General features: G+C 65.5%; 1 protein-coding gene across 2 annotated transcripts in view; it reads left to right on the plus strand.

Annotated features, from left to right (window-relative positions):
- LOC140404315 (sorting nexin-24-like) overlaps nt 1–27,688 on the plus strand; it is a 212,562-nt gene that overhangs the window by 150,738 nt on the left and 34,136 nt on the right. For both annotated transcript variants that reach the window (XM_072492680.1, XM_072492681.1), the window contains one exon: nt 15,860–15,943. In XM_072492680.1, the coding sequence (XP_072348781.1) occupies nt 15,860–15,943 (84 nt within the window). The remainder of the gene's footprint in view (nt 1–15,859; nt 15,944–27,688) is intronic.

Genomic DNA, 27,688 nt, shown 5'->3' on the forward strand with positions numbered 1-27,688 from the left:
CTCATCGCCCCCTCCTCCCCATCGCCCTCTCATCGCCCCCTCCCTCCCTCATCGCCCCTCCCTCCCTCTTCGCCCCTCCCTCCCTCATCGCCCCCTCCCTCCCTCATCGCCCCCTCCTCCCTCCGCCTCCATCGCCCCCCTCGCCTCCCCTCATCGCCCCCTCCCTCCCTCATCCGCCCCCTCCCTCCCTCATCGCCCCCTCCCTCCCTCATCGCCCCCCTCCCTCCCTCATCGCCCCCTCCCTCCCTCATCGCCCCCCCCTCCCTCCCTCATCGCCCCTCCCTCCCTCATCGCCCCCTCCCTCCCTCATCGCCCCCTCCCTCCCTCATCGCCCCCTCCCTCCCTCATCGCCCCCCTCCCTCCCTCATCGCCCCCTCCCTCCCTCATCGCCCCCCTCCCTCCCTCATCGCCCCCTCCCTCCCTCATCGCCCCCTCCCTCCCTCATCGCCCCCTCCCTCCCTCATCGCCCCCCTCCCTCCCTCATCGCCCCCTCCCTCCCTCATCGCCCCCTCCCTCCCTCATCGCCCCCTCCCTCCCTCATCGCCCCCTCCCTCCCTCATCGCCCCCTCCCTCCCTCATCGCCCCCTCCCTCCCTCATCGCCCCCTCCCTCCCTCATCGCCCCCTCCCTCCCTCATCGCCTCCCTCTCGCCCTCTCCTCATCGCCCCCTCCCTCCCTCATCGCCCCCTCCCTCCCTCATCGCCCTCGCCCCTCCCTCCCTCATCGCCCCCTCCCTCCCTCATCGCCCCTCCCTCCCTCATCGCCCCCTCCCTCCCTCATCGCCCCTCTCCCTCCCTCCCTCATCGCCCCCTCCCTCCCTCATCGCCCCCTCCCTCCCTCCCTCATCGCCCCCTCCCTCCCTCCCTCCCTCATCGCCCCCCTCCCTCCCTCATCGCCCCCTCCCCTCCCTCATCGCCCCCTCCCTCCCTCCCTCATCGCCCCTCCCTCCCTCCCTCATCGCCCCCTCCCTCCCCCTCCCTCATCGCCCCCTCCCTCCCTCCCTCCCTCATCGCCCCTCTCCCTCCCTCCCCTCCCTCATCGCCCCCCTCCCTCCCCTCCCTCCCTCATCGCCCCCTCCCTCCCTCCCTCCCTCATCGCCCCCTCCCTCCCTCCCTCCCTCATCGCCCCCTCCCTCCCTCCCTCCCTCATCGCCCCCTCCCTCCCTCCCTCCCTCATCGCCCCCTCCCTCCCTCCCTCCCTCATCGCCCCCTCCCTCCCTCCCTCCCTCATCGCCCCCTCCCTCCCTCCCGTCCCTCATCGCCCCCTCCCTCCCTCCCTCCCTCATCGCCCCCCTCCCTCCCTCCCTCCCTCATCGCCCCCTCCCTCCCTCCCTCCCTCATCGCCCCCCTCCCTCCCTCCCTCCCTCATCGCCCCCTCCCTCCCTCCCTCCCTCATCGCCCCCTCCCTCCCTCCCTCCCTCATCGCCCCCTCCCTCCCTCCCTCCCTCATCGCCCCCTCCCTCCCTCCCTCCCTCATCGCCCCCTCCCTCCCTCCCTCCCTCATCGCCCCCCTCCCTCCCTCCCTCCCTCATCGCCCCCTCCCTCCCTCCCTCCCTCATCGCCCCCTCCCTCCCTCCCTCCCTCATCGCCCCCTCCCTCCCTCCCTCCCTCATCGCCCCCCTCCCTCCCTCCCTCCCTCATCGCCCCCTCCCTCCCTCCCTCCCTCATCGCCCCCTCCCTCCCTCCCTCCCTCATCGCCCCCTCCCTCCCTCCCTCCCTCATCGCCCCCTCCCTCCCTCCCTCCCTCATCGCCCCCTCCCTCCCTCCCTCCCTCATCGCCCCCTCCTCCCTCCCTCCCTCATCGCCCCCTCCCTCCCTCCCTCCCTCATCGCCCCCTCCCTCCCTCCCTCCCTCATCGCCCCCCTCCCTCCCTCCCTCCCTCATCGCCCCCCTCCCTCCCTCCCTCCCTCATCGCCCCCTCCCTCCCTCCCTCCCTCATCGCCCCCTCCCTCCCTCCCTCCCTCATCGCCCCCTCCCTCCCTCCCTCCCTCATCGCCCCCTCCCTCCCTCCCTCCCTCATCGCCCCCTCCCTCCCTCCCTCCCTCATCGCCCCCTCCCTCCCTCCCTCCCTCATCGCCCCCTCCCTCCCTCCCTCCCTCATCGCCCCCTCCCTCCCTCCCTCCCTCATCGCCCCCTCCCTCCCTCCCTCCCTCATCGCCCCCCTCCCTCCCTCCCTCCCTCATCGCCCCCTCCCTCCCTCCCTCCCTCATCGCCCCCTCCCTCCCTCCCTCCCTCATCGCCCCTCCCTCCCTCCCTCCTCTCGCCCCTCCTCCTCCCTCCTCATCGCCCCCTCCCTCCCTCCCTCCCTCATCGCCCCCTCCCTCCCTCCCTCCCTCATCGCCCCCTCCCTCCCTCCCTCCCTCATCGCCCCCTCCCTCCCTCCCTCCCTCATCGCCCCCTCCCTCCCTCCCTCCCTCATCGCCCCCTCCCTCCCTCCCTCCCTCATCGCCCCCTCCCTCCCTCCCTCCCTCATCGCCCCCTCCCTCCCTCCCTCCCTCATCGCCCCCTCCCTCCCTCCCTCCCTCCCTCATCGCCCCCTCCCTCCCTCCCTCCCTCATCGCCCCCTCCCTCCCTCCCTCCCTCATCGCCCCCTCCCTCCCTCCCTCCCTCATCGCCCCCTCCCTCCCTCCCTCCCTCATCGCCCCCTCCCTCCCTCCCTCCCTCATCGCCCCCTCCCTCCCTCCCTCCCTCATCGCCCCCTCCCTCCCTCCCTCCCTCATCGCCCCCCTCCCTCCCTCCCTCCCTCCTCATCGCCCCCTCCCTCCCTCCCTCCCTCATCGCCCCCCTCCCTCCCTCCCTCCCTCATCGCCCCCTCCCTCCCTCCCTCCCTCATCGCCCCCTCCCTCCCTCCCTCCCTCATCGCCCCCTCCCTCCCTCCCTCCCTCATCGCCCCCTCCCTCCCTCCCTCCCTCATCGCCCCCTCCCTCCCTCCCTCCCTCATCGCCCCCTCCCTCCCTCCCTCATCGCCCCCTCCCTCCCTCCCTCATCGCCCCCCTCCCTCCCTCCCTCATCGCCCCCTCCCTCCCTCCCTCCCTCATCGCCCCCTCCCTCCCTCCCTCATCGCCCCCTCCCTCCCTCCCTCATCGCCCCCTCCCTCCCTCCCTCATCGCCCCCTCCCTCCCTCCCTCATCGCCCCCTCCCTCCCTCCCTCATCGCCCCCTCCCTCCCTCCCCTCATCGCCCCCTCCCTCCCTCCCTCATCGCCCCCTCCCTCCCTCCCTCATCGCCCCCTCCCTCCCTCCCTCATCGCCCCCTCCCTCCCTCCCTCATCGCCCCCTCCCTCCCTCCCTCATCGCCCCCTCCCTCCCTCCCTCATCGCCCCCCTCCCTCCCTCCCTCATCGCCCCCTCCCTCCCTCCCTCATCGCCCCCTCCCTCCCTCCCTCATCGCCCCCTCCCTCCCTCCCTCATCGCCCCCTCCCTCCCTCCCTCATCGCCCCCTCCCTCCCTCCCTCATCGCCCCCTCCCTCCCTCATCGCCCCCTCCCTCCCTCCCTCATCGCCCCCCTCCCTCCCTCATCGCCCCCTCCCTCCTCATCGCCCCCTCCCTCCCTCATCGCCCCCTCCCTCCCTCATCGCCCCCTCCCTCCCTCATCGCCCCCTCCCTCCCTCCTCATCGCCCCCTCCCTCCCTCATCGCCCCCCTCCCTCCCTCATCGCCCCCTCCCTCCCTCATCGCCCCCTCCCTCCCTCATCGCCCCCTCCCTCCCTCATCGCCCCCTCCCTCCCTCATCGCTCCCTCCCTCCCTCATCGCTCCTTCTCCTCCCTCCCTCATCGCCCCCTCCCTCCCTCCCTCCCTCGTCGCCCCCTCCCTCCCTCCCTACCTCATCGCCCCCTCCCTCCCTCCCTCCCTCATCGCCCCCTCCCTCCCTCCCTCATCGCCCCCTCCCTCCCTCCCTCATCGCCCCCTCCCTCCCTCCTTCATCGCCCCCTCCCTCCCTCCCTCATCGCCCCCTCCCTCCCTCCTCCCTCATCGCCCCCTCCCTCCCTCCCTCCCTCATCGCCCCCTCCCCTCCCTCCCTCCCTCATCGCCCCCTCCCTCCCTCCCTCCCTCATCGCCCCCTCCCTCCCTCCCTCCCTCATCGCCCCCTCCCTCCCTCCCTCCCTCATCGCCCCTTCCCTCCCTCCCTCCCTCATCGCCCCTTCCCTCCCTCCCTCCCTCATCGCCCCCTCCCTCCCTCCCTCCCTCATCGCCCCCTCCCTCCCTCCCTCCCTCATCGCCCCCCTCCCTCCCTCCCTCCCTCATCGCCCCCTCCCTCCCTCCCTCCCTCATCGCCCCCTCCCTCCCTCCCTCCCTCATCGCCCCCTCCCTCCCTCCCTCCCTCATCGCCCCCTCCCTCCCTCCCTCCCTCATCGCCCCCTCCCTCCCTCCCTCCCTCGCCCTCCTCGCCCCCTCCCTCATCGCCCCCTCCCTCCCTCCCTCCCTCATCGCCCCCTCCCCTCCCTCCCTCCCTCATCGCCCCCTCCCTCCCTCCCTCCCTCATCGCCCCCCTCCCTCCCTCCCTCCCTCATCGCCCCCTCCCTCCCTCCCTCCCTCATCGCCCCCTCCCTCCCTCCCTCCCTCATCGCCCCCTCCCTCCCTCCCTCCCTCATCGCCCCCTCCCTCCCTCCCTCCCTCATCGCCCCCTCCCTCCCTCCCTCCCTCATCGCCCCCTCCCTCCCTCCCTCCCTCATCGCCCCCTCCCTCCCTCCCTCCCTCATCGCCCCCTCCCTCCCTCCCTCCCTCATCGCCCCCTCCCTCCCTCCCTCCCTCATCGCCCCCTCCCTCCCTCCCTCCCTCATCGCCCCCTCCCTCCCTCCCTCCCTCATCGCCCCCTCCCTCCCTCCCTCCCTCATCGCCCCCTCCCTCCCTCCCTCCCTCATCGCCCCCTCCCTCCCTCCCTCCCTCATCGCCCCCTCCCTCCCTCCCTCCCTCATCGCCCCCTCCCTCCCTCCCTCCCTCATCGCCCCCTCCCTCCCTCCCTCCCTCATCGCCCCCTCCCTCCCTCCCTCCCTCATCGCCCCCTCCCTCCCTCCCTCCCTCATCGCCCCCTCCCTCCCTCCCTCCCTCATCGCCCCCTCCCTCCCTCCCTCCCTCATCGCCCCCTCCCTCCCTCCCTCCCTCATCGCCCCCTCCCTCCCTCCCTCCCTCATCGCCCCCTCCCTCCCTCCCTCTCATCGCCCCCTCCCTCCCTCCCTCATCGCCCCCTCCCTCCCTCCCTCATCGCCCCCTCCCTCCCTCCCTCATCGCCCCTCCCTCCCTCCCTCATCGCCCCTCCCTCCCTCCCTCATCGCCCCCTCCCTCCCTCCCTCATCGCCCCCCTCCCTCCCTCCCTCATCGCCCCCTCCCTCCCCTCCCTCATCGCCCCCCTCCCTCCCTCCCTCATCGCCCCCTCCCTCCCTCCCTCATCGCCCCCTCCCTCCCTCCCTCATCGCCCCCTCCCTCCCTCCCTCCCTCATCGCCCCCTCCCTCCCTCCCTCCCTCATCGCCCCCTCCCTCCCTCCCTCCCTCATCGCCCCCTCCCTCCCTCCCTCCCTCATCGCCCCCTCCCTCCCTCCCTCCCTCATCGCCCCCCTCCCTCCCTCCCTCCCTCATCGCCCCCTCCCTCCCTCCCTCCCTCATCGCCCCCTCCCTCCCTCCCTCCCTCCCTCATATCCCCCTCCCTCCCTCCCTCATCGCCCCCCTCCCTCCCTCATCGCCCCCTCCCTCCCTCCCTCATCGCCCCCCTCCCTCCCTCCCTCATCGCCCCCTCCCTCCCTCCCTCCCTCCCTCATCGCCCCATCCCTCCCTCCTCCCTCATCGCCCCCTCCCTCCCTCATCGCCCCCTCCCTCCCTCATCGCCCCCTCCCTCCCTCATCGCCCCCTCCCTCCCTCATCGCCCCCTCCCTCCCTCATCGCCCCCTCCCTCTCTCATCGCCCCCTCCCTCCCTCATCGCCCCCTCCCTCCCTCATCGCCCCCTCCCTCCCTCATCGCCCCCTCCCTCCCTCATCGCCCCCTCCCTCCCTCATCGCCCCCTCCCTCCCTCATCGCCCCCTCCCTCCCTCATCGCTCCCTCCCTCCCTCATCGCTCCTTCTCTCCCTCCCTCATCGCCCCCTCCCTCCCTCCCTCCCTCGTCGCCCCCTCCCTCCCTCCCTACCTCATCGCCCCCTCCCTCCCTCCCTCCCTCATCGCCCCCTCCCTCCCTCCCTCATCGCCCCCTCCCTCCCTCCCTCATCGCCCCCTCCCTCCCTCCTTCATCGCCCCCTCCCTCCCTCCCTCATCGCCCCCTCCCTCCCTCCCTCCCTCATCGCCCCCCTCCCTCCCTCCCTCCCTCATCGCCCCCTCCCTCCCTCCCTCCCTCATCGCCCCCTCCCTCCCTCCTCCCTCATCGCCCCCTCCCTCCCTCCCTCCCTCATCGCCCCCTCCCTCCCTCCCTCCCTCATCGCCCCCTCCCCTCCCTCCCTCCCTCATCGCCCCTTCCCTCCCTCCCTCCCTCATCGCCCCTTCCCTCCCTCCCTCCCTCATCGCCCCCTCCCTCCCTCCCTCCCTCATCGCCCCCTCCTCCCTCCCTCCTCCCCATCGCCCCCCTCCCTCCCTCCCTCCCTCATCGCCCCCCTCCCTCCCTCCCTCCCTCATCGCCCCCTCCCTCCCTCCCTCCCTCATCGCCCCCTCCCTCCCTCCCTCCCTCATCGCCCCCTCCCTCCCTCCCTCCCTCATCGCCCCCTCCCTCATCGCCCCCTCCCTCCCTCCCTCCCTCATCGCCCCCTCCCTCCCTCCCTCCCTCATCGCCCCCCTCCCTCCCTCCCTCCCTCATCGCCCCCTCCCTCCCTCCCTCCCTCATCGCCCCCTCCCTCCCTCCCTCCCTCATCGCCCCCCTCCCTCCCTCCCTCCCTCATCGCCCCCTCCCTCCCTCCTCCCTCATCGCCCCCCTCCCTCCCTCCCTCCCTCATCGCCCCCTCCCTCCCTCCCTCCCTCATCGCCCCCTCCCTCCCTCCCTCCCTCATCGCCCCCTCCCTCCCTCCCTCCCTCATCGCCCCCTCCCTCCCTCCCTCCCTCATCGCCCCCTCCCTCCCTCCCTCCCTCATCGCCCCCTCCCTCCCTCCCTCCCTCATCGCCCCCTCCCTCCCTCCCTCCCTCATCGCCCCCTCCCTCCCTCCCTCCCTCATCGCCCCCTCCCTCCCTCCCTCCCTCATCGCCCCCTCCCTCCCTCCCTCCCTCATCGCCCCCTCCCTCCCTCCCTCCCTCATCGCCCCCCTCCCTCCCTCCCTCCCTCATCGCCCCCTCCCTCCCTCCCTCCCTCATCGCCCCCTCCCTCCCTCCCTCCCTCATCGCCCCCTCCCTCCCTCCCTCCCTCATCGCCCCCTCCCTCCCTCCCTCCCTCATCGCCCCCTCCCTCCCTCCCTCCCTCATCGCCCCCTCCCCTCCCTCCCTCCCTCATCGCCCCCTCCCTCCCTCCCTCCCTCATCGCCCCCTCCCTCCCTCCCTCCCTCATCTCGCCCCCTCCCTCCCTCCCCTCCTCATCGCCCCCTCCCTCCCTCCCTCCCTCATCGCCCCCTCCCTCCCTCCCTCATCGCCCCCTCCCTCCCTCCCTCATCGCCCCCTCCCTCCTCCCTCATCGCCCCCTCCCTCCCTCCCTCATCGCCCCCTCCCTCCCTCCCTCATCGCCCCCTCCCTCCCTCCCTCATCGCCCCCTCCCTCCCTCCCTCATCGCCCCCTCCCTCCCTCCCTCATCGCCCCCTCCCTCCCTCCCTCATCGCCCCCTCCCTCCCTCCCTCATCGCCCCCTCCCTCCCTCCCCTCATCGCCCCCTCCCTCCCTCCCTCCCTCATCGCCCCCTCCCTCCCTCCCTCCCTCATCGCCCCCTCCCTCCCTCCCTCCCTCATCGCCCCCCTCCCTCCCTCCCTCCCTCATCGCCCCCTCCCTCCCTCCCTCCCTCATCGCCCCCCTCCCTCCCTCCCTCCCCTCATCGCCCCCTCCCTCCCTCCCTCCCTCATCGCCCCCTCCCTCCCTCCCTCCCTCATCGCCCCCTCCCTCCCTCCCTCCCTCATCGCCCCCTCCCTCCCTCCCTCCCTCATCGCCCCCTCCCTCCCTCCCTCCCTCATCGCCCCCTCCCTCCCTCCCTCCCTCATCGCCCCCTCCCTCCCTCCCTCCCTCATCGCCCCCTCCCTCCCTCCCTCCCTCCCTCATATCCCCCTCCCTCCCTCCCTCATCGCCCCCTCCCTCCCTCATCGCCCCCTCCCTCCCTCCCTCATCGCCCCCTCCCTCCCTCATCGCTCCCTCCCTCCCTCCCTCATCGCCCCCTCCCTCCCTCCCTCCCTCCCTCATCGCCCCATCCCTCCCTCCCTCCCTCATCGCCCCCCTCCCTCCCTCCCTCCCTCATCGCCCCCTACCTCCCTCCCTCCCTCCCTCCCTCCCTCATCGCCCCCTCCCTCCCTCCCTCCCTCATCGCCCCCTCCCTCCCTCCCTCCCTCATCGCCCCCTCCCTCCCTCCCTCCCTCATCGCCCCCTCCCTCCCTCATCGCCCCCTCCCTCCCTCATCGCCCTCTCCCTCCCTCATCGCCCTCTCCCTCCCTCATCGCCCCCTCCCTCCCTCCCTCCCTCATCGCCCCCCTCCCTCCCTCCCTCATCGCCCCCCTCCCTCCCTCCCCGCCCCCTCTCTCCCTCTCTCCCTCCCTCCCTCCCTCGCCCCCTCCCTCCCTCCCTCGCCCCCTCCCTCCCTCCTCCCTCATTGCCCCCTCCCTGCCTCCCTCCCTCATTGCCCCCTACCTCCCTCCCTCCCTCATCGCCCCCTCCCGTCCCTCCCTCATCGCCCCCTCCCTCCCTCCCTCATCGCCCCCTCCCTCCCTCCCTCATCGCCCCCCTCCCTCCCTCCCTCATCGCCCCCCTCCCTCCCTCCCTCATCGTCCCCTCCCTCCCTCCCTCATCGCCCCCTCCCTCCCTCATCGCCCCCTCCCTCCCTCCCTCATCGCCCCCTCCCTCCCTCCCTCCCTCATCGCCCCCTCCCTCCCTCCCTCATCGCCCCCTCCCTCCCTCCCTCCCTCCCCCTCTCTCCCTCCCTCCCTCCCTCACCCCCTCCCTCCCTCCCTCCCTCCCTCATCGCCCCCTCCCTCCCTCATCGCCCCCTCCCTCCCTCCCTCATCGCCCCCCCCTCCCTCCCTCCCTCATCGCCCCCTCCCTCCCTCCCTCCCTCATCGCCCCCTCCCTCCCTCCCTCCCTCATCGCCCCCTCCCTCCCTCCCTCATCGCCCCCTCCCTCCCTCCCTCATCGCCCCCTCCCTCCCTCCCTCCCTCATCGCCCCCTCCCTCCCTCCCTCCCTCATCGCCCCCTGCCTCCCTCATCGCCCCCTGCCTCCCTCATCGCCCCCTCCCTCCCTCATCGCCCCCTCCCTCCCTCATCGCCCCCTCCCTCCCTCATCGCCCCCTCCCTCCCTCATCGCCCCCTCCCTCCCTCATCGCCCCCTCCCTCCCTCATCGCCCCCTCCCTCCCTCATCGCCCCCTCCCTCCCTCATCGCCCCCTCCCTCCCTCATCGCCCCCTCCCTCCCTCATCGCCCCCTCCCTCCCTCATCGCCCCCTCCCTCCCTCATCGCCCCCTCCCTCCCTCCCTCATCGCCCCCTCCCTCCCTCCCTCATCGCCCCCTCCCTCCCTCCCTCATCGCCCCCTCCCTCCCTCCCTCCCTCCCTCATCGCCCCCTCCCTACCTCCCTCCCTCATCGCCCCCTCTCTCCCTCCCTCCCTCATCGCCCCCTCTCTCCCTCCCTCCCTCCCTCCCTACCTCCCTCCCTCCCTCCCTCCCTACCTCCCTCGCCACCTCCCTCTCTCCCTCCCTCATCGCCCCCTCCCTCCCTCCCACCCTCATCGCCCCCTCCCTCCCTCCCTCCCTCATCGCCCCCTCCCTCCCTCCCTCCCTCATCGCCCCCTCCCTCCCTCCCTCCCTCATCGCCCCCTCCCTCCCTCCCTCCCTCCCTTGTCGCCCCCTCCCTCCCTCCCTCGTCGCCCCCTCCCTCCCTCCCTCGTCGCCCCCTCCCTCCCTCCCTCCCTCCCTCCCTCGTCGCCCCCTCCCTCCCTCCCTCCCTCCCTCGTCGCCCCCTCCCTCCCTCCCTCCCTCCCTCCCTCCCTCGTCGCCCCTCCCTCCCTCCCTCCCTCGTCGCCCCCTCCCTCCCTCCCTCCCCTCCCTCGTCGCCTCCTCCCTCCCCTCCCTCGTTGCCCCCTCCCTCGTCGCCCCCTCCCTCCCTCCCTCCCTCCCTCCCTCGTCGCCCCCTCCCTCCCTCCCTCGTCGCTCCCTCCCTCCCTCGTCGCCCCCTCCCTCCCTCATCGCCCCCTCCCTCCCTCATCGCCCCCTCCCTCCCTCATCGCCCCCTCCCTCCCTCCCTCATCGCCCCCTCCCTCCCTCCCTCCCTCATCGCCCCCTCCCTCCCTCCCTCCCTCATCGCCCCCTCCCTCCCTCCCTCCCTCATCGCCCCCTCCCTCCCTCCCTCCCTCATCGCCCCCTCCCTCCCTCCCTCCCTCATCGCCCCCTCCCTCCCTCCCTCCCTCATCGCCCCCTCCCTCCCTCCCTCCCTCATCGCCCCCTCCCTCCCTCCCTCCCTCATCGCCCCCTCCCTCCCTCCCTCCCTCATCGCCCCCTCCCTCCCTCCCTCCCTCATCGCCCCCTCCCTCCCTCCCTCCCTCATCGCCCCCTCCCTCCCTCCCTCCCTCATCGCCCCCTCCCTCTCTCCCTCCCTCATCGCCCCCTCCCTCCCTCCCTCCCTCATCGCCCCCTCCCTCCCTCCCTCCCTCATCGCCCCTTCCCTCCCTCCCTCCCTCATCGCCCCCTCCCTCCCTCCCTCCCTCATCGCCCCCTCCCTCCCTCCCTCCCTCATCGCCCCCTCCCTCCCTCCCTCCCTCATCGCCCCCTCCCTCCCTCCCTCCCTCATCGCCCCCTCCCTCCCTCATCGCCCCCTCCCTCCCTCCCTCCCTCATCGCCCCCTCCCTCCCTCCCTCCCTCATCGCCCCCTCCCTCCCTCCCTCCCCCCCTCCCTCCCTCCCCCTCCCTCCCTCCCTCCCTCCCTCACTCCCTCATCGCCCCCTCACTCCCTCCCTCCCTCCCTCCCTCACTCCCTCATCGCCCCCTCACTCCCTCCCTCCCTCATCGCCCCCTCACTCCCTCCCTCCCTCATCGCCCCCTCCCTCCCTCCCTCCCTCCCTCCCTCATCGCCCCCTCCCTCCCTCCCTCCCTCCCTCATCGCCCCCTCCCTCCCTCCCTCCCTCATCGCCCCCTCCCTCCCTCCCTCCCTCATCGCCCCCTCCCTCCCTCCCTCCCTCATCGCCCCCTCCCTCCCTCCCTCCCTCATCGCCCCCTCCCTCCCTCCCTCATCGCCCCCTCCCTCATCGCCCCCTCCCTCCCTCCCTCATCGCCCCCTCCCTCCCTCCCTCATCGCCCCCTCCCTCCCTCCCTCATCGCCCCCTCCCTCCCTCCCTCATCGCCCCCTCCCTCCCTCCCTCATCGCCCCCTCCCTCCCTCCCTCATCGCCCCCTCCCTCCCTCCCTCATCGCCCCCTCCCTCCCTCCCTCATCGCCCCCTCCCTCCCTCCCTCATCGCCCCCTCCCTCCCTCCCTCATCGCCCCCTCCCTCCCTCCCTCATCGCCCCCTCCCTCCCTCCCTCATCGCCCCCTCCCTCCCTCCCTCATCGCCCCCTCCCTCCCTCCCTCATCGCCCCCTCCCTCCCTCCCTCATCGCCCCCTCCCTCCCTCCCTCATCGCCCCCTCCCTCCCTCCCTCATCGCCCCCTCCCTCCCTCCCTCATCGCCCCCTCCCTCCCTCCCTCATCGCCCCCTCCCTCCCTCATCGCCCCCTCCCTCCCTCCCTCATCGCCCCCTCCCTCCCTCCCTCCCTCATCGCTCCCTCCCTCCCTCCCTCCCTCCCTCATCGCCCCCTCCCTCCTTCCCTCCCTCCCTCCCTCATATCCCCCTCCCTCCTTCCCTCCCTCCCTCATCGCCCCCTCCCTCCCTCATCGCCCCCTCCCTCCCTCCCTCATCGCCCCCGCCCTCCCTCCCTCCCTCCCTCATCGCTCCCTCCCTCCCTCCCTCATCGCCCCCTCCCTCCCTCCCTCCCTCATCGCCCCCTCCCTCCCTCCCTCATCGCCCCATCCCTCCCTCCCTCCCTCATCGCCCCCTCCCTCCCTCCCTCCCTCCCTCATCGCCCCCTCCCTCCCTCCCTCCCTCCCTCATCGCCCCCTCCCTCCCTCCCTCCCTCCCTCATCGCCCTTTCCCTCCCTCATCGCCCCCTCCCTCCCTCCCTCATCGCCCCCTCCCTCCCTCCCTCATCGCCCCCTCCCTACCTCCCTCCCTCATCGCCCCCTCTCTCCCTCCCTCCCTCCCTCCCTACCTCCCTCGCCACCTCCCTCTCTCCCTCCCTCATCGCCCCCTCCCTCCCTCCCTCATCGCCCCCTCCCTCCCTCCCTCCCTCCCTCATCGCCCCCTCCCTCCCTCCCTCCCTCCCTCATCGCCCCCTCCCTCCCTCCCTCCCTCCCTCATCGCCCCCTCCCTCCCTCCCTCCCTCCCTCATCGCCCCCTCCCTCCCTCCCTCCCTCATCGCCCCCTCCCTCCCTCCCTCCCTCCCTCATCGCCCCCTCCCTCCCTCCCTCCCTCATCGCCCCCTCCCTCCCTCCCTCCCTCATCGCCCCCTCCCTCCCTCCCTCCCTCATCGCCCCCTCCCTCCCTCCCTCCCTCATCGCCCCCTCCCTCCCTCCCTCCCTCATCGCCCCCTCCCTCCCTCCCTCCCTTGTCGCCCCCTCCCTCCCTCCCTCGTCGCCCCCTCCCTCCCTCCCTCGTCGCCCCCTCCCTCCCTCCCTCCCTCCCTCGTCGCCCCCTCCCTCCCTCCCTCCCTCCCTCCCTCCCTCGTCGCCCCCTCCCTCCCTCCCTCCCTCGTCGCCCCCTCCCTCCCTCCCTCCCTCATCGCCCCCCTCCCTCCCTCCCTCCCTCCCTCCCTCCCTCCCTCCCTCGTCGCCCCCTCCCTCCCTCCCTCCCTCGTCGCCCCCCTCCCTCCCTCCCCTCCCTCGTCGCCTCCTCCCTCCCCTCCCTCGTCGCCCCCTCCCTCCCTCCCTCCCTCGTCGCCCCCCTCCCTCCCTCCCTCCCTCGTCGCCCCCTCCCTCGTCGCCCCCTCCCTCCCTCCCTCCCTCGTCGCCCCCTCCCTCCCTCCCTCCCTCGTCGCCCCCTCCCTCCCTCCCTCCCTCGTCGCCCCCTCCCTCCCTCCCTCCCTCGTCGCCCCCTCCCTCCCTCCCTCCCTCGTCGCCCCCTCCCTCCCTCCCTCCCTTGTCGCCCCCTCCCTCCCTCCCTCCCTCCCTCATCGCCCCCTCCCTCCCTCCCTCATCGCCCCCTCCCTCCCTCCCTCATCGCCCCCTCCCTCCCTCATCGCCCCCTCCCTCCCTCCCTCCCTCATCGCCCCCTCCCTCCCTCCCTCCCTCATCGCCCCCTCCCTCCCTCCCTCATCGCCCCCTCCCTCCCTCCCTCCCTCATCGCCCCCTCCCTCCCTCCCTCCCTCATCGTCCCCTCCCTCCCTCCCTCCCTCATTGCCCCCTCCCTCCCTCATTGCCCCCTCCCTCCCTCATTGCCCCCTCCCTCCCTCCCTCCCTCATCGCCCCCTCCCTCCCTCCCTCCCTCATCGCCCCCTCCCTTCCTCCCTCCCTCATCGCCCCCTCCCTCCCTCCCTCCCTCAACACCCTCCCTCCCTCCCTCAACACCCTCCCTCCCTCCCTCCCTCCCTCAACACCCTCCCTCCCTCCCTCCCTCCCTCAACACCCTCCCTCCCTCCCTCCCTCAACACCCTCCCTCCCTCCCTCCCTCAACACCCTCCCTCCCTCCCTCCCTCAACACCCCGACCCCGCTCCCGATTCACTCTGTCCCTCAGCCTCTTCCCTTTCCCTCCCTCTGTCTATCTCCTTCCCCCACCCCTGCCTCTGTGTCTGCCTATGTCTGCCTGGTGTGTGTGTCAGTGTGTGTGTGTCAGTGTGTGTGTGTCAGTGTGTGTGTGTCAGTGTGTGTGTGTCAGTGTGTGTGTCAGTGTGTGTGTCAGTGTGTGTGTCAGTGTGTGTCAGTGTGTGTCAGTGTGTGTCTGTCTGTCTGTCTTCTTGTTGCCAGTTTGAAATGTTTCAGTGAAAGTTACTCTGGTCTGACAGCGATGACGAACTAAGCTTTGCTAAACTTAAACTTTAAATGGTCAATCTGAACACTCCGATATTCACCACTTATTTGGTTGAGAATCTGTTTGCACAGATACAGCACGTAGTCATGGCAACTCGTGTTGCGAGACCTTGCTAATAACCATGACAACACGGTGCTGTATCGGGTTATAAAGCAGGAAGTGTTTTGATGGGAGCTGCTTCAATGGGGTATTTGACCTGATTGTCAGGCTCTGTTTAGTTCTGGGGGTGGGGAGGGGCTGGGGCTGGAGTGGGGGGTGAGGAGGGGCTGGGGTGGGGAGGGGCTGGGGTGGGGGGTGAGGGGTGAGGAGGGGGTGGGGATGGTAAAGGTGGGAGTTGGGGGTGCGATTAGGATGGGGGGTTACAGGGTGGGGAGGGTTAGAGCAGGGAATGTGGGGGTGGAGGATTGGGTTGGTGCGTGGGAGTGGGAGCATGGGGAGCAGGGGGGTGGGAGTGGAGGGTGTGGGGTCGGGGGTTAGGGTGGGGAAAGTGGGTGGAGGTGGGGGGTTAGGGTGGGGGAGGGGGGGGGTGGTTTTGGGGGTTAGGGTGTGGGGTAGGGGGTGGGGTAGGGTGGGTTGATAAATTGGTGCTGGAGCTTCAGAGGCGTCAACCTCCCTGTCCTGAGGCTCGGGGTGGTCAGTCTCCCTGTCCTGAGGCTAGGGGTGGTCAGTCTCCCTGTCCTGAGGCTAGGGGTGGTCAGTCTCCCTGTCCTGAGGCTCGGGGTGGTCAGTCTCCCTGTCCTGAGGCTCGGGGTGGACAGTCTCCCTGTCCTGAGGCTCGGGGTGGTCACTCTCCCTGTCCTGAGGCTCGGGGTGGTCAGTCAGTCGCCCTGTCCTGAGGCTCGGGGCGGTCAGTCGCCCTGTCCTGAGGCTCGGGGCGGTCAGTTTCCCTGTCCTGAGGCTCGGGGCGGTCAGTCTCCCTGTCCTGAGGCTCGGGGAGGTCAGTCTCCCTGTCCTGAGGCTCGGTGTGGTCAGTCTCCCTGTCCTGAGGCTCGGGATGGTTCAGTCTCCCTGTCCTGAGGCTCGGGGCGGTCAGTCTCCCTGTATGAGGCTCGGGGCTCAGTCTCCCTGTCCTGAGGCTCGGGGTGGTCAGCCTCCCTGTCCTGAGGCTAGCGGTGGTCAGTCTCCCTGTCCTGAGGCTCGGGGTGGTCAGTCTCCCTGTCCTGAGGCTCGGGGCGGACAGTCTCCCTGTCCTGAGGCTCGGGGCGGACAGTCTCCCTGTCCTGAGGCTCGGGGCGGTCAGTCTCCCTGTCCTGAGGCTCGGGGCGGTCAGTCTCCCTGTCCTGAGGCTCGGGGCGGTCAGGCTCCCTGTCCTGAGGCTCGGGGCGGTCAGGCTCTCTGTCCTGAGGCTCGGGGCGGTCAGTCTCCCTGTCCTGAGGCTCGGGGCGGTCAGTCTCCCTGTCCTGAGGCTCGGGGCGGTCAGTCTCCCTGTCCTGAGGCTCGGGGCGGTCAGTCTCCCTGTCCTGAGGCTCGGGGCGGTCAGTCTCCCTGTCCTGAGGCTCGGGGTGGTCAGTCTCCCTGTCCTGAGGCTCGGGGTGGTCAGTCTCCCTGTATGAGGCTCGGGGCGGTCAGTCTCCCTGTCCTGAGGCTCGGGGTGGTCAGTCTCCCTGTCCTGAGGCTCGGGGTGGTCAGTCTCCCTGTATGAGGCTCAGGGCGGTCAGTCTCCCTGTCCTGAGGCTCGGGGCAGTCATCCTGAAGCTGGAGTCTCTGACGCTGTTTCTTGTTGCAGGTTTTCCGAGTGGAGGTTTTGAACAATGGGAGGAAACACTCGGTCGAGCGACGATACCGAGACTTCCAGGCTCTTCACAAAAAGGTCAGAATTCCTCCCCCCCCCCCCTCCAACCAGCTGAACCCCCCCAACCTGCCGTACCCCCCCCAACCTGCCGTACCCCCCCCAATCTGCCGTACCCCCCCCAATCTGCCGTACCCCCCCCAACCTGCCGTACCCCCCCAACCTGCCGTACCCCCCCCAACCTGCCGTACCCCCCCCAACCTGCCGTACCCCCCCAACCTGCCGTACCCCCCCCAACCTGCCGTACCCCCCCCAACCTGCCGTACCCCCCCCAACCTGCCGTACCCCCCCCAACCTGCCGTACCCCCCCCAACCTGCCGTACCCCCCCCAACCTGCCGTACCCCCCCCAACCTGCCGTACCCCCCCCAACCTGCCGTACCCCCCCCAACCTGCCGTACCCCCCCCAACCTGCCGTACCCCCCCAACCTGCCGTACCCCCCCCAACCTGCCGTACCCCCCCCAACCTGCCGTACCGCCCCCAACCTGCCGTACCCCCCCCAACCTGCCGTACCCCCCCCAACCTGCCGTACCCCCCCCAACCTGCCGTACCCCCCCCAACCTGCCGTACCCCCCCCAACCTGCCGTACCCCCCCCAACCTGCCGTACCCCCCCCAACCTGCCGTACCCCCCCCAACCTGCCGTACCCCCCCAACCTGCCGTACCCCCCCAACCTGCCGTACCCCCCCCAACCTGCCGTACCCCCCCCAACCTGCCGTACCCCCCCCAACCTGCCGTACCCCCCCCAACCTGCCGTACCCCCCCCAACCTGCCGTACCCCCCCCAACCTGCCGTACCCCCCCCAACCTGCCGTACCCTCCCAACCTGCCGTACCCCCCCCAACCTGCCGTACCCCCCCCAACCTGCCGTACCCCCCCAACCTGCCGTACCCCCCCCAACCTGCCGTACCCCCCCCAACCTGCCGTACCCCCCCCAACCTGCCGTACCCCCCCCAACCTGCCGTACCCCCCCCAACCTGCCGTACCCCCCCCAACCTGCCGTACCCCCCCCAACCTGCCGTACCCCCCCCAACCTGCCGTACCCCCCCCAACCTGCCGTACCCCCCCCAACCTGCCGTACCCCCCCCAACCTGCCGTACCCCCCCCAACCTGCCGTACCCCCCCCAACCTGCCGTACCCCCCCCAACCTGCCGTACCCCCTCCCAACCCGCCGTGACCCCCTCCCAACCCGCCGTGCCCCCCTCCCAACCCGCCGTGCCCCCCTCCCAACCCGCCGTGACCCCCTCCCAACCCGCCGTGACCCCCTCCCAACCCGCCGTGACCCCCTCCCAACCCGCCGTGACCCCCTCCCAACCCGCCGTGACCCCCTCCCAACCCGCCGTGCCCCCCCTCCCAACCCGCCGTGACCCCCTCCCAACCCGCCGTGACCCCCTCCCAACCCGCCGTGACCCCCTCCCAACCCGCCGTGACCCCCTCCCAACCCGCCGTGACCCCCTCCCAACCCGCCGTGACCCCCTCCCAACCCGCCGTGACCCCCTCCCAACCCGCCGTGACCCCCTCCCAACCCGCCGTGACCCCCTCCCAACCCGCCGTGCCCCCCTCCCAACCCGCCGTGCCCCCCTCCCAACCCGCCGTGACCCCCTCCCAACCCGCCGTGACCCCCTCCCAACCCGCCGTGACCCCCTCCCAACCCGCCGTGACCCCCTCCCAACCCGCCGTGACCCCCTCCCAACCCGCCGTGCCCCCCTCCCAACCCGCCGTGCCCCCCTCCCAACCCGCCGTGACCCCCTCCCAACCCGCCGTGCCCCCCCCCTCCCAACCCGCCGTGCCCCCCCCTCCCAACCCGCCGTGACCCCCTCCCAACCCGCCGTGACCCCCTCCCAACCCGCCGTGACCCCCTCCCAACCCGCCGTGACCCCCTCCCAACCCGCCGTGACCCCCTCCCAACCCGCCGTGACCCCCTCCCAACCCGCCGTGACCCCCTCCCAACCCGCCGTGACCCCCTCCCAACCCGCCGTGCCCCCCCCCCTCCCAACCCGCCGTGACCCCCCTCCCAACCCGCCGTGCTATTTCCCCCCCCCCCCCCCCCCCCCCCCATGACCGGGTCTCCTGCATGTTAATCCACATCCAATACCCAGACCCTGGTGCTGTGCAGTGTGTCAGCAGCTGTTGGGGCCTCAGCCCTTGATGAGCAATTGGAGATCCGGCCAAGGTGGGGGTGAGCTGCCTTTTTGAACCATTACAGCCGCAGTGGTGCAGGTACACCCACTGTGCTGTTAGGGAGGGAGTTCCAGGATGTGGCCCCAGCGACAGTGAAGGCACGGCCGATATATTTCCAAGTCAGGGGGAGGGGTGGGGGCTAGGCACAGGGCAGTGGGGAGGGGCACAGGGCAGTGGGGAGGGGCGCAGGGCGGCGGGGCTGGGCGCAGGGCGGGGGCGCGGGTGGCGGGGCTGGGCACAGGGCAGTGGGGAGGGGCACAGGGCAGTGAGGCTGGGCGGGGAGGCTGGGCGTTGGGCACAGGGCGGCGGGGCTGGGCGCGGGGGGGCTGGGCGCAGGGCGGCGGGGCTGGGCGCGGGGGGGCTGGGCGCAGGGCGGCGGGGCTGGGCGCAGGGAAGCTGGGAATGAAAGAATTGCTCACCAAAATGGTAAGAATTGAAAATTTAAGGTTTATCTGAATGCATTTGTAACGGTCGAGGAGTTAATGACACGCACACAGATAAGTGGGTTTGATCTAATCTCTGTTATAGAGACCTGGTTACACAGTGACCAAGGTTTGGAATTTAATATTGCAGAGTAGTTGATGGTTTGAAAAGTGGGTGCAGGGAGCAGAGGGTAAGCTGATATTAAAGGATGGTCAGTGTAGGCGGTAGTGAGGAGAGATCCTGACTGTGAACGGGCTGCGACGCTCCCTATCTCTGTAACTTCCTCCTGCTCCTACAACACCTGCCTGCGGCCCGCCCATGGGTTGCGCCCTGCAGTTTGGAAAACCCTGCTGGAGGCGGTAGTGAGGAGAGATCCTGACTGGGAAGATCAAGAAATAGAATCAGAGCGGGCAGAGATTCTAAGTGTCAGAAATGGTGCTGGGAGCAGTTGATAGGCTCCTGGACAGTAACCTTCCTGTTGGACGGAGCACTAATCAGGAGATTCGAGGAACTTATAACAAAATCAATGCAATAATTGTGGGGGACTTTAATCTTCATGTAGATAAGACAAATCAAATTGGCAAAAATGTTTTTAACGAGTAGTTTCTGGAACCACAGAATGCCCACAGTGCAGGAGAAGGCCATTTGGCCCATCGAGTCTGCACCGTCTCTCTGAATGGAAATCCACATAGACACGAGGAGAACGTGCAGACTCCACACTGACAGTCACCCAGGACCGAAATTGGACCCGGTCCCTGGCACTGTGAAGCAACTGTGCCGCTGCCTCTGTGCTAACCCCGTGCTGTACCTGTCCTGGGAGTGTTTGATGGGGACAGTGTAGAGGGAGCTTCACTCTGTATCTAACCCCGTGCTGTACCTGTCCTGGGAGTGTTTGATGGGGACGGTGTAGAGGGAGCTTTATCCTGTATCTAACCCCGTGCTGTACCTGTCCTGGGAGTGTTTGATGGAGACAGTGTAGAGGGAGCTTTACTCTGTATCTAATCCCGTGCTGTACCTGTCCTGGGAGTGTTTGATGGGGACAGTGTTGAGGGAGCTTCACTTTGTATCTAACCCCGTGCTGTACCTGTCCTGGGAGTGTTTGATGGGGCAGTGTAGAGGGAGCTTCACTCTGTATCTAACCCCGTGCTGTACCTCTCCTGGGAGTGTTTGATGGGGACAGTGTGGAGGGAGCTTTACTCTGTATCTAACCCCGTGCTGTACCTGTCCTGGGAGTGTTTGATGGGGATGGTGTAGAGGGAGCTTCACTCTGTATCTAACCCCGTGCTGTACCGGTCCTGGGAGTGTTTGATGGGGACCGTGTAGAGGGAGTTTCACTCTGTATCTAACCCCGTGCTGTACCTGTCCTGGGAGTGTTTGATGGGGACAGTGTTGAGGGAGCTTCACTTTGTATCTAACCCCGTGCTGTACCTGTCCTGGGAGTGTTTGATGGGGACAGTGTAGAGGGAGCTTTACTCTGTATCTAACCCTGTGCTGTACCTGTCCTGGGAGTGTTTGATGGGGACAGTGTAGAGGGAGCTTTACTCTGTATCTAACCCCGTGCTGTACCGGTCCTGGGACTGTTTGATGGGGACAGTGGAGAGGGAGCTTCACTCTGTATCTAACCCCGTGCTGTACCTGTCCTGGGAGTGTTTGATGGGGACAGTGGAGAGGGAGCTTCACTCTGTATCTAACCCCGTGCTGTACCTGTCCTGGGAGTGTTTGATGGGACAGTGTAGAGGGAGCTTTACTCTTTATCTAACCCCCTGCTGTACCTGTTCTGGGAGAGTTTGATGAGGACAGTGTAGAGGGAGCTTTACTCTGTATCTAACCCTGTGCTGTACCTGTCCTGGGAGTGTTTGATGGGGACAGTGTAGAGGGAGCTTCACTCTGTATCTGACCCCGTGCTGTACCGATCCTGGGAGTGTTTGATGGGGACAGTGGAGAGGGAGCTTTACTCTGTATCTAACCCCGTGCTGTACCTGTCCTGGGAGTGTTTGATGGGGACAGTGTAGAGGGAGCTTTACTCTGTATCTAACCCAGTGCTGTACCTGTCCTGGGAGTTTTTGATGGGGACAGTGTAGAGGGAGCTTTACTCTGTATCTAACCCCGTGCTGTACCTGTCCTGGGAGTGTTTGATGGGGACAGTGTAGAGGGAGCTTTACTCTGTATCTAACCCTGTGTTGTACCTGTCCTGGGAGTGTTTGGTGGGGACAGTGTAGAGGCAGCTTTACTCTGTACCTAACCCCGTGCTGTACCTGTCCTGGGAGTGTTTGATGGCGCAGTGTAGAGGGAGCTTTACTCTATATCTAACTCCGTGCTGTACCTGTCCTAGGAGTGTTTGATGGGGACGGTGTAGAGGGAGCTTTACTCTGTATCTAACCCCGTGCTGTACCTGTCCTGGGAGTGTTTGATGGGGACCGTGTAGAGGGAGTTTCACTCTGTATCTAACCCCGTGCTGTACCTGTCCTGGGAGTGTTTGATGGGGACAGTGTTGAGGGAGCTTCACTTTGTATCTAACCCCGTGCTGTACCTGTCCTGGGAGTGTTTGATGGGGCAGTGTAGAGGGAGCTTCACTCTGTATCTAACCCCGTGCTGTACCTGTCCTGGGAGTGTTTGATGGGGACAGTGTAGGGGAGCTTTACTCTGTATCTAACCCCGTGCTGTACCTGTCCTGGGAGTGTTTGATGGGGACAGTGTAGAGGGAGCTTTACTCTGTATCTAACCCTGTGCTGTACCTGTCCTTGGAGTGTTTGATGGGGACAGTGTAGAGGGAGCTTTATTCTGTGTCTAACCCTGTGCTGTACCTGTCCTGGGAGTGTTTGATGGGGACAGTGTAGAGGGAGCTTTACTCTGTATCTAACCCCATGCTGTACCTGTCCTGGGAGTGTTTGATGGGGACAGTGTAGAGGGAGCTTCACTCTGTATCTAACCGCGTGCTGTACCGGTCCTGGGAGTGTTTGATGGGGACAGTGTAGAGGGAGCTTTACTCTGTATCTAACCCCGTGCTGTACCTGTCCTGGGAGTGTTTGATGGGGACAGTGTAGAGGGAGCTTTACTCTGTATCTAACCCAGTGCTGTACCTGTCCTGGGAGTGTTTGATGGGGACCGTGTCGAGGGAGTTTCACTCTGTATCTAACCCCGTGCTGTACCTGTCCTGGGAGTGTTTGATGGGGACAGTGTTGAGGGAGCTTCACTTTGTATCTAACCCCGTGCTGTACCTGTCCTGGGAGTGTTTGATGGGGACAGTGTAGAGGGAGCTTCACTCTGTATCGAACCCCGTGCTGTACCTGTCCTGGGAGTGTTTGATGGGGACAGTGTAGAGGGAGCTTTACTCTGTATCTAACCCTATGCTGTACCTGTCCTGGGAGTGTTTGATGGGGACAGTGTAGAGGGAGCTTTATTCTGTATCTAACCCTGTGCTGTACCTGTCCTGGGAGTGTTTGATGGGGACAGTGTAGAGGGAGCTTTACTCTGTATCTAACCCTGTGCTGTACCTGTCCTGGGAGTGTTTGATGGGGACAGTGTAGAGGGAGCTTTACTCTGTATCTAACCCCGTGCTGTACCTGTCCTGGGAGTGTTTGATGGGGACAGTGTAGAGGGAGCTTCACTCTGTATCTAACCCTGTGCTGTACCGGTCCTGGGAGTGTTTGATCGGGACAGTGGAGAGGGAGCTTTACTCTATATCTAACCCCGTGCTGTACCTGTCCTGGGAGTGTTTGATGGGGACAGTGTTGAGGGAGCTTTACTCTGTATCTCACCCTGTGCTGTACCTGTCCTGGGAGTGTTTGATGGGGACAGTGTAGAGGGAGCTTTACTCTGTTTCTAAACCTGTGCATGTACCTGTCCTGGGAGTGTTTGATGGGGGGAGTGTAGAGGGAGCTTTACTCTGTATCTAACCCCGTGCTGTACCTGTTCTGGGAGTGTTTGATGGTGACAGTGTAGAGGGAGCTTTACTCTGTATCTAACCCCGTGCAGTGCCTGTCCTGGGAGTGTTTGATGGGACAGTGTAGAGGGAACTTTACTCTGTATCTAACCCCGTGCTGTACCAGTCCTGGGAGTGTTTGATGGGGACAGTGTATAGGGAGCTTTACTCTGTATCTAACCCTGTGCTGTACCTGTCCTGTGAGTGTTTGATGGGACAGTGTAGAGGGAGCTTTACTCTGTATCTAACCCTGTGCTGTACCTGTCCTGTGAGTGTTTGATGGGACAGTGTAGAGGGAGCTTTACTCTGTATCTAACCCCGTGCTGTACCTGTCCTGTGACTGTTTGATGGGACAGTGTAGAGGGAGCTTTACTCTGTATCTAACCCCGTGCTGTACCTGTTCTGCGAGTGGTTGATGGTGACAGTGTAGAGGGAGCTTTACTCTATCTAACCCCGTGCTGTACCTGTCCTGGGAGTGTTTGATGGGGACAGTGCAGAGGGAGCTTTACTCTCTATCTAACCCCGTGCTGTACCTGTCCTGGGACTGTTTGATGGGGACAGTGTAGAGGGAGCTTTACTCTGTATCTAACCCCGTGCTGTACCTGTCATGGGAGTGTTTGATGGGGACGGTGTAGAGGGAGCTTTACTCTGTATCTAGCCCCGTGCTGTACCTGTCCTGGGAGTGTTTGATGGGGACCGTGTAGAGGGAGCTTCACTCTGTATCTAACCCCGTGCTGTACCTGTCCTGGGAGTGTTTGATGCGGACAGTGTAGAGGGAGCTTCACTTTGTATCTAACCCCGTGCTGTACCTGTCCTGGGAGTGTTTGATGGGGCACTGTAGAGGGAGCTTCACTCTGTATCTAACCCCGTGCTGTACCTGTCCTGGGAGTGTTTGATGGGGACAGTGTGGAGGGAGCTTTACTCTGTATCTAACCCCGTGCTGTACCTGTCCTGGGAGTGTTTGATGGGGACAGTGTAGAGGGAGCTTTACTTGGTATCTAACCCCGTGCTGTACCTGTCCTGGGAGTGTTTGATGGGGACAGTGTAGAGGGAGCTTCACTCTGTATCTAACCCTGTGCTGTACCGGTCCTGGGAGTGTTTGATGGGGACAGTGGAGAGGGAGCTTTACTCTGTATCTAACCCTGTGTTGTACCTGTCCTGGGAGTGTTTGATGGGGACAGTGTGGACGGAGCTTTACTCTGTATCTAACCCCGTGCGGTACCTGTCCTGGGAGTGTTTGATGGGGACAGTGTAGAGGGAGGTTTACTCTGTATCTAACCCTGTGCTGTACCTGTCCTGGGAGTGTTTGATGGGGACAGTGTAGAGGGAGCTTTACTCTGTATCTAACCCTGTGCTGTACCTGTCCTGGGAGTGTTTGATGGGGACAGTGTAGATGGAGCTTTACTCTGTATCTAACGCCGTGCTGTACCTGTCCTGGGAGTGTTTGATGGGGACAGTGTAGAGGGAGCTTCACTCTGTATCTACCCCGTGCTGTACCGGTCCTGGGAGTGTTTGATGGGGACAGTGGAGAGGGAGCTTTACTCTATATCTAACCCCGTGCTGTACCTGTCCTGGGAGTGTTTGATGGGGACAGTGTAGAGGGAGCTTTACTCTGTATCTAACACAGTGCTGTACTTGTCCTGGGAGTGTTTGATGGGGACAGTGTAGAGGGAGCTTTACTCTGTATCTAACCCCGTGCTGTACCTGTCCTGGGAGTGTTTGATGGGGACAGTGGAGAGGGAGCTTTACTCTGTATCTAACCCTGTGTTGTACCTGTCCTGGGAGTGTTTGGTGGGGACAGTGTGGAAGGAGCTTTACTCTGTATCTAACCCAGTGCTGTTCCTGTCCTGGGAGTGTTTGATGGGGACAGTGTAGAGGGAGCTTTACTCTATCTAACCCCGTGCTGTACCTGTCCTGGGAGTGTTTGATGGGGACAGTGCAGAGGGAGCTTTACTCTCTATCTAACCCCGTGCTGTACCTGTCCTGGGAGTGTTTGGTGGGGACAGTGTAGAGGGAGCTTTACTCTGTATCTAACCCCGTGCTGTACCTGTCCTGGGAGTGTTCGATGGCGCAGTGTAGAGGGAGCTTCACTCTGTATCTAACCCCGTGCTGTACCTGTCCTGGGAGTGTTTGATGGGGACAGTGTAGAGGGAGCTTTACTCTGTATCTAACCCCGTGCTGTACCTGTTCTGGGAGTGTTTGATGGTGACAGTGTAAAGGGAGCTTTACTCTGTATCTAACCCCGTGCAGTACCTGTCCTGGGAGTGTTTGATGGGGACAGTGTAGAGGGAGCTTTACTCTGTATCTAACCCCGTGCTGTACCAGTCCTGGGAGTGTTTGATGGGGACAGTGTAGAGGGAGCTTTACTCTGTATCTAACCCTGTGCTGTACCTGTCCTGTGAGTGTTTGATGGGACAGTGTAGAGGGAGCTTTACTCTGTATCTAACCCCGTGCTGTACCTGTCCTGGGAGTGTTTGATGGGACAGTGTAGAGGGAGCTTTACTCTGTATCTAACCCTGTGCTGTACATGTCCTGGGAGTGTTTGATGGGGACAGTGTAGAGGGAGCTTTACTCTGTATCTAACCCCGTGCTGTACCTGTCCTGGGAGTGTTTGATGGGGACAGTGTACAGTGAGCTTTACTCTGTACCTAACCCCGTGCGGTACCTGTCCTGGGAGTGTTTGATGGGGACAGTGTAGAGGGAGCTTTACTCTGTATCTAACCCTGTGCTGTACCTGTCCTGGGAGTGTTTGATGGGGACAGTGTAGAGGGAGCTTTACTCTGTATCTAACCCTGTGCTGTACCTGTCCTGGGAGTGTTTGATGGGGACAGTGTAGATGGAGCTTTACTCTGTATCTAACGCCGTGCTGTACCTGTCCTGGGAGTGTTTGATGGGGACAGTGTAGAGGGCGCTTTACTCTATCTAACCCCGTGCTGTACCTGTCCTGGGAGTGTTTGATGGGGACAGTGTAGAGGGAGCTTTACTCTGTATCTAACCCCGTGCTGTACCTGTCCTGGGAGTGTTTGATGGGGACAGTGTAGAGGGAGCTTTACTCTGTATCTAACCCCGTGCTGTACCTGTTCTGGGAGTGTTTGATGGTGACAGTGTAGAGGGAGCTTTACTCTGTATCTAACCCCGTGCAGTACCTGTCCTGGGAGTGTTTGATGGGGACAGTGTAGAGGGAGCTTTACTCTGTATCTAACCCTGTGCTGTACCTGTCCTGTGAGTGTTTGATGGGACAGTGTAGAGGGAGCTTTACTCTGTATCTAACCCCGTGCTGTACCTGTCCTGGGAGTGTTTGATGGGACAGTGTAGAGGGAGCTTTACTCTGTATCTAACCCTGTGCTGTACATGTCCTGGGAGTGTTTGATGGGGACAGTGTAGAGGGAGCTTTACTCTGTATCTAACCCCGTGCTGTACCTGTCCTGGGAGTGTTTGATGGGGACAGTGTAGAGGGAGCTTTACTCTGTATCTAACCCCGTGCTGTACCTGTCCTGGGAGTGTTTGATGGGGACAGTGTAGAGGGAGCTTTACTCTGTATCTAACCCCGTGCTGTACCTGTCCTGGGAGTGTTTGATGGGGACAGTGTAGAGGGAGCTTTACTCTGTATCTAACCCCGTGCTGTACCTGTCCTGGGAGTGTTTGATGGGGACAGTGTAGAGGGAGCTTTACTCTGTATCTAACCCCGTGCTGTACCTGTTCTGGGAGTGTTTGATGGTGACAGTGTAGAGGGAGCTTTACTCTGTATCTAACCCCGTGCAGTACCTGTCCTGGGAGTGTTTGATGGGGACAGTGTAGAGGGAGCTTTACTCTGTATCTAACCCCGTGCTGTACCAGTCCTGGGAGTGTTTGATGGGGACAGTGTAGAGGGAGCTTTACTCTGTATCTAACCCTGTGCTGTACCTGTCCTGTGAGTGTTTGATGGGACAGTGTAGAGGGAGCTTTACTCTGTATCTAACCCCGTGCTGTACCTGTCCTGGGAGTGTTTGATGGGGACAGTGTAGAGGGAGCTTTACTCTGTATCTAACCCTGTGCTGTACCTGTCCTGGGAGTGTTTGATGGGGACAGTGTAGAGGGAGCTTTACTCTGTATCTAACCCTGTGCTGTACCTGTCCTGGGAGTGTTTGATGGGGACAGTGTAGATGGAGCTTTACTCTGTATCTAACGCCGTGCTGTACCTGTCCTGGGAGTGTTTGATGGGGACAGTGTAGAGGGAGCTTCACTCTGTATCTAACCCCGTGCTGTACCGGTCCTGGGAGTGTTTGATGGGGACAGTGGAGAGGGAGCTTTACTCTATATCTAACCCCGTGCTGTACCTGTCCTGGGAGTGTTTGATGGGGACAGTGTAGAGGGAGCTTTACTCTGTATCTAACACAGTGCTGTACTTGTCCTGGGAGTGTTTGATGGGGACAGTGTAGAGGGAGCTTTACTCTGTATCTAACCCCGTGCTGTACCTGTCCTGGGAGTGTTTGATGGGGACAGTGGAGAGGGAGCTTTACTCTGTATCTAACCCTGTGTTGTACCTGTCCTGGGAGTGTTTGGTGGGGACAGTGTGGAAGGAGCTTTACTCTGTATCTAACCCAGTGCTGTTCCTGTCCTGGGAGTGTTTGATGGGGACAGTGTAGAGGGAGCTTTACTCTATCTAACCCCGTGCTGTACCTGTCCTGGGAGTGTTTGATGGGGACAGTGCAGAGGGAGCTTTACTCTCTATCTAACCCCGTGCTGTACCTGTCCTGGGAGTGTTTGGTGGGGACAGTGTAGAGGGAGCTTTACTCTGTATCTAACCCCGTGCTGTACCTGTCCTGGGAGTGTTCGATGGCGCAGTGTAGAGGGAGCTTCACTCTGTATCTAACCCCGTGCTGTACCTGTCCTGGGAGTGTTTGATGGGGACAGTGTAGAGGGAGCTTTACTCTGTATCTAACCCCGTGCTGTACCTGTCCTGGGAGTGTTTGATGGGGACAGTGTAGAGGGAGCTTTACTCTGTATCTAACCCCGTGCTGTACCTGTTCTGGGAGTGTTTGATGGTGACAGTGTAGAGAGAGCTTTACTCTGTATATAACCCCGTGCAGTACCTGTCCTGGGAGTGTTTGATGGGGACAGTGTAGAGGGAGCTTTACTCTGTATCTAACCCCGTGCTGTACCAGTCCTGGGAGTGTTTGATGGGGACAGTGTAGAGGGAGCTTTACTCTGTATCTAACCCTGTGCTGTACCTGTCCTGTGAGTGTTTCATGGGACAGTGTAGA

Source organism: Scyliorhinus torazame, chromosome 30 (assembly GCF_047496885.1).
Source record: "Scyliorhinus torazame isolate Kashiwa2021f chromosome 30, sScyTor2.1, whole genome shotgun sequence".
Classification (NCBI taxonomy): Eukaryota; Metazoa; Chordata; class Chondrichthyes; order Carcharhiniformes; family Scyliorhinidae; genus Scyliorhinus; species Scyliorhinus torazame.